The 10,000-nt window shown below is 49.5% G+C and overlaps 1 protein-coding gene across 1 annotated transcript; it reads left to right on the top strand.

Moving 5' to 3' along the window:
- The first annotated feature begins 839 nt into the window (after positions 1–839).
- LOC135808754 (mucin-2-like) lies at positions 840–6,688 on the top strand. The gene is made up of 3 exons (XM_065321982.1): positions 840–1,411; positions 2,610–3,011; positions 3,341–6,688. The coding sequence occupies exons 1-3, from the start codon at positions 1,054–1,056 to the stop codon at positions 6,001–6,003; spliced, it is 3,423 nt and encodes a 1,140-aa protein (XP_065178054.1). The 5' UTR covers positions 840–1,053; the 3' UTR covers positions 6,004–6,688.
- The last annotated feature ends 3,312 nt before the right edge of the window (positions 6,689–10,000 follow it).

The raw sequence follows: 10,000 nt of genomic DNA, 5'->3' as shown, positions 1-10,000 counted from the left end.
ACCTGCTTGGTGTGGGTGGCAGATCATGCTGGGCCCATTATTGACATGATCTCCATCATGGGTAGGACCAATGGCAATGGGCCACTCTCTCCTGTCCAGCCATGACCTATGTCTTTGTCTAGCTTGCCATGATAGCCAACACAACAGACAGCACCGGTCCATGACACTGCTGTCATGTGTATTGCAGACATGCAGGATGCACGAGGGAACCCACACTGGCCACAGCTAGCTAGCCCCGTGCCCTCATTTCAACTGTGCCTCTGTGGCAGTGTGGGCCCTGTAACTTTTAAAAGTGTAAGTCCTTGCGCCGTGGCTCACTAGCACTGAGCTAAGACAGGAAGTAAGTAAGTATTACTACTATTAGTTCCGAACACGCGAGCGTGCTGTAGTTTACGGCCATACTACATGGGCGGTAGACCATGGTAGACCATGGTAGACGTGGTAGACCTGGCCAGCTGGTAGACCAGTGCAGCCCTCATCAATCATGTCGACGCTGTGTGAAGACTTCGCCCCGGCCCGGGCCATGCCATGGCATGGTGCACACGATATGGGGCTGGGAGTGGGATTTTGTTACTGCCCACCGGGGGGGGGGGAAACGGGGATCTGGATATCGAATATCGTTTCCTGTAGAATAGCGCTGCTTCTAACTATTTTTTATTCGTGTTTCGACAGGACAATGGAGCTTACCGCGTAGATCAACGTGTCTGTCTGATCCACCATTAGCACAGCGCCTTATCGGCTATTCACGCACCGATCATTGATAAGACGGTGCCTCCGAAACAAAGAAGATTGATGGCCGCGAAACCCTCGTTATAAAGAACATCAGAAGAACATAGCAGACTTTCTCTCTTTGCGAATTCTTCAGCTTCATTGAAGCGCTCTAGCGACTGCTACCGCCAGCTCTTGCTCGCTACCTTGATGATTCTTTGGATGATTGACTACTACATGTAGTAGCAACCAGGTCAGTGGTTGGGGTTGAAGCCTGCATTGACTGTAAAGTGGACGACATTGCAGTACCGATGGTGGGGACTGTAAACAATCTCAGTATCACCGATGCTGAGTCGTAAACTCACCGTGCGACTTGCAGCTAGTAATAGCATGGACCAACGACGTTCGTTTCTCCTCGTCCTAGCATGTGCTTTCTGCTGTCTGGTCGGCGCTCAAGGAGACGGCCCGCTCTCGTGTGAGTCCGTAGGTTGCGGCAACTCGAATCCTCACGGACGCTGCAGCTGCGATTCGGCATGTATCACCAGGCCCAGGGTCGACTGTTGCTTCGACTACACGACGCTGTGTGTCGAACCGCCTACTGTTCCGTCACTTTGTTCAGATCGACCGGCCGGTGAGCAATGCGTGCGCTCGACCAATCCATTCCATACTTGCCAGTGTGGACCGGACTGCACTTCTCACAGAGGTAAGTAGACCGAAAATAGTAAGAAAAGAGCCGTGCTAAATACTTCCAGTGGCAGACAAATTGTTGGATCATATTTTCGTTAATTCTGCGTGAATATGCATGCATGCAGAGACGGATAAAACTACAATATGCAGATGTCCAGTCGAATGAAATGACCAAATGGGAAGTAGAAGTGTTACACTAACGTTAATATGTACATGTATGTTCCGGCCCGTTTGTCGATTCTGCCCATCCCAAGATGCAGATTCTGGCCACCTTAGGTTGGGCGGGGGGGGGGGGGGGGGATCTTCGGATACAGATAAATGGAGATGAGCCAGCCAGAGCCAGGGCGTTGCAAAGTACTTATTTTACAACTACATTCTCGGGCTGAGTGACCGAGTCAGGGATTTGTGATAGTGACCGAGTCAGGGATTTGTGATAACCGGGACTCAGTGGAGGTGCGATCCTCCGTACTTGAGTTCCTGCCACTGGTAATGCAGTAGAGGTACATGTATCAGCCACAGCCAATGCAGATGACTGGCTAAAGAGCCTTCTACATCCACACAGGCCGTGACATGATGCAGGAACGCAAAAGGAGAATGAAACGGCTTGCACCTGATAAAGGACTTAACGTGAGACTGGTATTGATGTCCCTTGTCGGCTGCCAGTAGGGTGGCCACACAGCGTCATGGCTGCCGCACCGTGCCCACACCTCCACTTGTAGACATTACTGCCAGAACAAAAATCACATGCTCGACTTGCTGCACTCTTTCTTTGCGTTGTCTTCTCTTTCAGTCTCTTTCGTGCTGGCTGTGCTGGCTGATACAATGCGGTGCAGATCAAATTGAGCGAGAATAAGGGGGAAAACCCAAACAACACTATGATACAGGTTCGCTCGAATTGACTGCCCCACAAACTTGGCCCGTGTACTGGCAGCAACACCAAGCCACAAATCCCCTTGTTGTTGGCAGCTTTCAATCGATATCTTGGGTATTCTCTGGCCAATGGCTGCAGGATAGGCTCAGCTGGCGCATTGTTCACGCATACTGTGCAATCCTTATACAATGTGGGAGACAGCTAGTGGTGATCATGTAACAATGATTAAACTCGGATGTTGGGTTAGTCTTAACTCGTATCCATTTTCCCCTTTCCGTTCTACAATAAACTGAGTGGTTCAGGCTTCACTGATGATTGTGTTTTTTGTACTTGGTTGTCACAGTTGAGCCGGATAAATGTTGTCCAGACTACGTTTCTTTGTGCACAAATGCAACTGCGAGTCCAGCACCGAATGCCACTAATCAAGCCACTGCGCCAGCAACAGTTGGTAGCACAGCCACAGCGCGTCCTACAACGCCACTGGCAACAGCACCCCCGAGAACTCTCTGTGCGAACGAAGGCTGTATGTTCAGCGACCCTCTAGCGGCGTGCAGGTGTGACCACGCTTGCAAACTTGTGACCAATGACGATTGCTGCGATGACTACGATGCGGTGTGCGTGGCATCGATACCACCTCCGCCAAGACCATGGTGTGCTGATCGCTCTGTTTCTGAACAGTGTACTTTTGTACAGGCTAGCAGCACCTTACCTTGCCAATGTGATGCTACTTGTCACTTGTTCACAGGTGAGTGATTATTAACGACCGTTTTCTTCTTCTTTAAGATCTAAGGACCCGTAGTTCTTCCTTTTAAAAGATCAAGAGGCATGTGACTAGATACACCATGCTGGCCGTCATCTTCTTTCACATGCATGAATCCAATGCGATCCAGTTCACATGTTTGCAGATCATGATTATGCATCAATAGTGGGTTGAACCTGACCAATGCACGATAATACTAGTAGGGAATGGTGCATGGCTGCTCCATCATGTGTGGTGTGTGCGTGCGTGCGCGCGCGTGTGTGTGTGTGTGTGTGTGTGTGTGTGTGTGTGTGTGTGTGTGTGTGTGTGTGCAGAAGGGCCTAATGCTTGCTGTCCCGACTGGAAGAGCACTTGCGGGCAAGAAGGATTATCTGAAGAAAACGTCTTTTCTGTGTCTCATTCTCGGGGCATCGGAATGAGTATGGCAGCAAGTATGTCGACAGCAGAGAGCAGCCAGCTGAGCACCGGTATTGGTGATGGCACTATGACAGATTATGCACCTGACTGGACCTCAGTGGCCACTGGTAACAATATGCCATCAACAATGACCAGCACTGTCATCTCGTCAAGTAGCGTGATGTTGCCCAGCGGAACGAGTACTCAAACGGCTGCGCAGGCCACTGTGCCAACTCCAGTTCAAACACCCATGCCTGCGCCTGTATCACCCTCAACACCCCTGAGTTCCGCCATATCCGGGCCCTCATACCCTGCCAACAGCCAACCAGTATTCAGCTCCTCGATGTCATCATCCATGTCATCATCCATGTCATCATCCATGTCATCATCCATGTCATCATCCATGTCGTCATCCATGTCATCTGCTGCTCCTGGCCGGTCAGTATCAGGTCAGTCCCCTATGCCATCATCGGCTTCGCTATTTCCCACAAATCTGCCTCCAGTGCAGGCCTCTTCTGCCATTAACCAACCCGTGATGACTTCACAGTCTATGTCGTCCACAGTCCTTGTTAGCAAAGCAATGACATCATCAACAGTAGTGAGTATGCCGACAGCACTTCCTTCCATAGCATTGCCAATGACGCTATCTGCCACATCTGGCAATGCTATGCCGTCAGCAGGTACGTTGTTGCCCCTGGCCAGTACAGCTAAAAATGCCGTTCATAGTACCATGACTACTGGCGCTTCAGCATACAATTCCCAGCCTCTTGGTGTGCACAGCACTTCTGCACAGCTTCCTCAGTCCGTCGAGATGTCGCCATCCACCCCTGTAATGATGTCATCCACCCCTGTAATGATGTCACCTAGCCCCGCGATGATGTCACCTAGCACTGTGATGATGTCACCTAGCACTGTGATGATGTCACATAGCACTGTAATGGTGTCACCTAGCACAGCGATGCTTTCATCGGGCACAGTGCTGATGACGTCCAGCACTGTGATCCCATCCAGCACTGAAACTATGTCCAGTGTTGTGATGATGTCGCCTAGCACTGTAGTGGCGTCACCCAATACTATGATGATGTCACCTAGTACAGGGGCGGTAGTGGGCACAACATCGACCGGATCACCAGGCTTCCCTTCACAGTCAAGTATGGCGACAGCAACTGCGAGTTTCCCCACTCCTCCAGCTTCCGCGACAACAACTGTGCTGACGAATAATGGCACACAACCAACTATCACTACGCAAACAAAGGTGACAAACCAGCCAACACCATCGGCTTCCACTACATCTAATCCACCAATGAATGTTACTAGTAGTACCCCACCAGGAACAACACCTGTTAATGCATCGGTCAACAGCCTGACAAGCTTGCCAAGTACAGTGAATCCCAGTACATCATCTGCTGTTTCTAATACAACAGCCAACTCTACAGCTTCGACGAACACTACAACTCCACAATCTGTGGTGACAACGCGTGCACCAAGGAACTATTCCACGGGTTCAGTTTCCACTGCATTAGGTAGCCACACAATGTCGTCAACGCTGTCAGCAGAAACTACCCATGCATCAACTTTTCACACTACGGCAGCAGCATCTGTGTCAAGGAGTACTGCAACGCAGCTTACCTCGAGTATACCTCAATCTTCCTCCACGGCTACTAACTCTGGGTCATCAGTGACATCAGCAATGATGCCAACAGCTTCATCCAACTCCTCCACATTGTCAACCTCAAGCACAGCTACACAAGCTCCATCGACTAATCCCATGGCTTCGGCAACAGTGGCTACAACTACGGCAACTGCAACAGTTACAGCAGCAACGACAGCAGCAACAACAAAAGCATCGACAGCAGCAACAACAGCAGCAATGTCAGGAGCAACGACAGCAGCAACAACTGAAGCAACGACAAAAGCATCGACAACAACTGAAGCAACAACAGCAGCTTGGTTAACATCTACTTCTTCTGCACATACTACAAGACCCTCACCAACGTCACATGCCAGGACTTCGGCTGCAGTAAAGACATCGACGGCACCAGTGCCACCAACAGCTGGCGCAACGTCAACACCATCAAGAGCAACTACACCACGGCAAAGCACAGCCAGCCTGTCGACCGGTGCTGCTGTTGTCAGCCAACGCAGTCAGCCAAACTCAGCAAGCGTCAGTACCTTCACCTCGCCAACAAGCCGGCAGAACGAAACATCCGTGCCAAACCAGGGAGGTGTCAGTATTGGCTTGATTGCCGGTTGTGCCGCCGGCGGTGCCGTAGTTATCATTGTTGTTGCTCTACTGGTGATCCGCCGTGTCCGTACAAAGAAGCGTAGACGCACAGCAATGGCCATGACAGACTATCTCCTGGACAGTGCGAGTGGCACTTCGAACACCAGGAGACATGGCAGGGGTAGTAGTAGCGGCAGCAGGAGTGGGCGCAGTTCTCAGACCTCACATCTCAGCATTTACGGCGATATGGATGATGACGATGATGACATACTGGACGGTGCTGGTACATTCAGCGAGACACCCCTGTTGTTCAATTCTAGCAAAGGCTCACAGCAAACAGACTTGATCCACCTCTGACATGTGCACAGACGCGCCACTCACATGTCTTTCCTTGACCTGTCACTATGCTCGTACTAACTGCAATGGCGACCATTACAGGGGCACGTGTTCTCACGACCTGGCGATGCTTGAGACCAAGTGAAACCTCTGTCAGTGCTGCATGTGCAATGTAGGCTGTCATTTTTCTACACGTACGTAATTAACTTCTAGGCTTGATATACCCTCGATTCTCTCCTTCAAGTGGCATTAAATGTTCTTGCTTTTGGGACTTTTTGTCATTTTCTTGACATTTCCGATCTACACTGAGTACTAATGTGAGGTACAGGTAGCAGCTTCTTCCCTAAGGGAAGAGATGAGCAATACATAATTGCTTCTCTTTGCCATCATTAATCAAGTGCAAATTACTACTTTGGAGAATGGGTGGTACTGGCTGGTAGATTTGCATCAACACTGAGATACAGACTGATTATGCGAGAGAAAGTCTTCAGCCGACATCACTGCAGCAGAAAGCACACAGTTGGACATCGGTACCAACAACAGATGATATGAAACTAGGTGCTATGCGCTAATCAGTTTACACACTCTTGTCACCAAGGATTTGTTCTTTTTGAAGTGTTAAACATGATATTGTATAATGTGATGATTCTGTCCTCCTCATGACGGCATGCAACAGCTGTAAAAAAAAACCGGTCTGACCCTCCTACTGTACGACTTGTAGAGGCACTAGCATGCCTGGAGGAAGCCTATCGCTCCTGTTGTTCCTCGCGACGTCTAGACATTTGGACAGATGGCAGTGTCTCTGACACCAACGCTGGTGGAGGTGGTTTTCTTGTCATGGAAACCACTGCAACCCAGCGGTCAGAGATACTGTCTGGGTGTCTACCAGCTGGCGCTGTCGCAACATCCTTCACTGCCGAAGTAGCAGCAGCAGCAGCTGGCCTGAGGGCAGTCTACGACCTTACCACCATGGAGACGGACGTTGTGCTGGTCACTGACAGCCTCTCCCTCGTAGATGCCCTCCGTGGAGACCCATACAGGATCAGCCCAGACACCATTGCTGCGTTCGATGCTCTGACAGAGGTTGCTCGGAAGGCTCATTCCATCAACCTTGTCTGGATCAGCAGCCACTGCGGTGTTGCTCTCAATGACAAGGCGGATCGCCTTGCGCGGAATGGAACACAGTGTGTACAGGCCCAGGTTCAGCTACCTATCCAAGCTGCCAAGGCTTCAATTCGGTCTGCAACCGCATACCCCCGGCCATTACTCAACACCAGCAAGTTCCGCAGCCCTCCGTCCCGGCATGAGACCACCATCCTCAATCAGCTGCTCACTAGCCATTGCAGCCTGCTGAATAAGTACTTGTTCCAGATTGAGGCGGCACCTTCACCCGACTGCACTCACTGTCCTGGAACAGTTGATGATGCTGCCCACCTCCTGCTAGCTTGCCCTGCCAGACACAGCAGTCGAGCAGGTACACGTCTATGTACCTTCACATCTGTCAGGGAGGCAATTCTCACACAACCATCAGAAGCTATCCAGTTCTTGCAACTGGAGAAACTGATCTAAGTTTCTACTACATGTACACTGTACTCTCACAGTCATTTTCATATTTATTATGACTTGTAGTTACCGAAGAAGAAGAAGAAGAAGAAGTTAGCTGTAAACGGCAGCTGTAATTCTCCAGGCTCGGAAGGAAACGCAAATTTCATTCTGGTATTGGTTGGTGCAGAACCATTGTAACTTATTACAACGGGTATTCTGTCAAGAAGTCAACACGGTAGTAGTACCGATTTCAACGTATTTTCGAGCTGGGAATGTGAACATAGTAAAAAAAACAAAACAAAAAACATGTAGTAGTAAAATAGGTAGCGAAGATGACTCGCTACCAGCGAGTCATCTTCAAGTTCAATCCACAAAATGTGATACTGAAAGTGAAGAACCATTTGAGGTAAATAGTCTTTGTAAAGCTGAAGAAAAAAAGGTTATTATACTATGCCAGCCGGCTATTATTTTAAGTCATGTATGAACACACAGTGGTATAGGCAAATGTTGTATTACATACCCACAGCATAAGTACAGCAGGAAGATGTTGAAATTACCAGAAGGTCTCCACAGCACATGAAGGGCCTTATGTTTCCACTCACAACTGGAGCAAACGGCATTGATCCAGGAAGGTAAAATAGGTGCCACTACCTGTGATAAAATAAACACTGCTAAATTGATGAGGTGATGAAGCTCCACACTACGATTTCCTAGTACTATAATTATTACAAGAGGGTCATTGTCTAACAGCTCCAAACTGTTTGTAAGGTTTTCCCCAGCTGAAAGAGTCCTGTGGGTTATTGCCAAACAGCCCCATAAGATCACCATGGTTATGTCTCCACGATCATGAAGTTTGCTTGTTCTGCTGGTCTGCACCTCTGCACCTCTGCAACTGCAACCAACTCGTGACTTGGTATGGCTAGATCATGTTAATACGTCCAGAGCGGGTCGTCTGGATTCCTCACAAGTATGATCTTCTTGTAAGCCTGCAGCCTTCGCAGTGCATCAGCGTCTGCTAGGCCACTGAGAAAGTTGATGTGCTTGTATGGTGGTGGGCTGTGTAGATGTGGCTGGCGTGGCAAGGGCCAGGACGGACTGCCAGATGTAAATGCATTCAACACTGCTTTCCAGTTTGAACACTGCACCCAGGTCAAGCAACAGAGTACTATTCGGCGGCGATCATCATAAACCATGCGAGAGAACAGTATGTCTTTCTCCATTCGTGTCAGCTGCTCTACATCAGCGTGGCCGGAGCAGCACTTCGCCGTCGCGTCCTCCGCAAAGCGGCGAGCCTCCGTCTGGCCCGACAACGCTACCGCGCGCCATTTTGCGACGCCCAAACCAACGGATCCCGGCTCCTGGCGTTCCAACAGCTTACTGACGAGTAACCAGAATATTGCACTGTAGACACGCGACGTGTCTTCCCACCAGAACAGAAACACCACCATAGCGCAGACGATGAACGGGAAAAGGAGCCACCTCGGTGCACCACACATCGTTTCACCCTAATTAGCGTCTTTCAATGCACCGGGAAAACAAACTAAAACAACACAAGCTAACACGGAAGCGTGCCGTTCGACGACGATGCGTCGGGAATCCCTAAGTTACTCCACTACTTACTGGGCTAAGAAGATTACCCGACAACACAGTCGGAGCAAGGCCCGAACAAGTATGTCCTCGTGTGACAATCGACAGAAGAACACAGAAGTTTCTGAACAATACCATGAGACGGCTACATTAGGGAATGGAAAATGACATCTGCGAGCGGAGATGAACTACTTGCGAAACGTCGGCAAAGCCGTGAGACCGAATATATCAGAATGCCAAACAACTGCCGGTAAAAGCTCACATGAAGTCCCGGAGAAAATAATCATTTCCAGAAATTAACTACGTTTACAAATTCATTTTACATGTAGACTAACAGTAACAGCTAGCTACAGCCTGAGCACAGAGCAAACAGCGGAGCATCAGCAGTACAGTGTTCGCATTGCTCGTCCATGAGAGCCATGCTGCGCGGTTACCATGGTTACGGAGAAGGGGAGGGGAGAGAGAGACAGAGACAGAGAGAGAGGCAGAAGCGAGTCCGGGACATCGCATGAAGTACATGTACACGCATGCACTGCGCTACAGTCGTACAGTAATGTTACCTTACCCTAAACTAAAGGGGAATCATGGCCAATCGAACATCACCCTGCCTCTGCGTTCCATACAATTGCCAATCCAGGTCTGTAGGCCTGCCCACCACCGGGATTATACTAGTCGTGTAGTATTAAAGTTAGGTCACAGTACAGAGTCGCGGCACAATTGCCGAGTTCAGTCACTCTATCACGAAGACTGTCAATTGTGTCTACAATGTACATGTATGTACAGAAGTCACTAGTGGAGCCATCGTGGACTGGAAACTGATGAATATAACTTGTAAGTAAGTTGCTGTCACCACGAGGCAAGAATCATTAGGCAATAACGAGAACAA

The sequence above is a fragment of the Sycon ciliatum genome, chromosome 2, assembly GCF_964019385.1.
Source record: "Sycon ciliatum chromosome 2, ocSycCili1.1, whole genome shotgun sequence".
NCBI classification, from domain to species: domain Eukaryota; kingdom Metazoa; phylum Porifera; class Calcarea; order Leucosolenida; family Sycettidae; genus Sycon; species Sycon ciliatum.
The sequence above is the reverse complement of the archived record's forward strand: the minus strand, read 5'-3'. Positions and strand labels throughout refer to the sequence as shown.

Excerpts from the sequence above, each read along its gene's own strand:
- LOC135808754 (XM_065321982.1), top strand. The coding sequence starts at position 1,054 with ATGCTGAGTCGTAAACTCACCGTGCGACTTGCAGCTAGTAATAGCATG. Across the intron at positions 1,412-2,609 it reads GGACTGCACTTCTCACAGAG|TTGAGCCGGATAAATGTTGT; the intron begins GTAAGTAGACCG and ends TGGTTGTCACAG. Across the intron at positions 3,012-3,340 it reads TACTTGTCACTTGTTCACAG|AAGGGCCTAATGCTTGCTGT; the intron begins GTGAGTGATTAT and ends GTGTGTGTGCAG.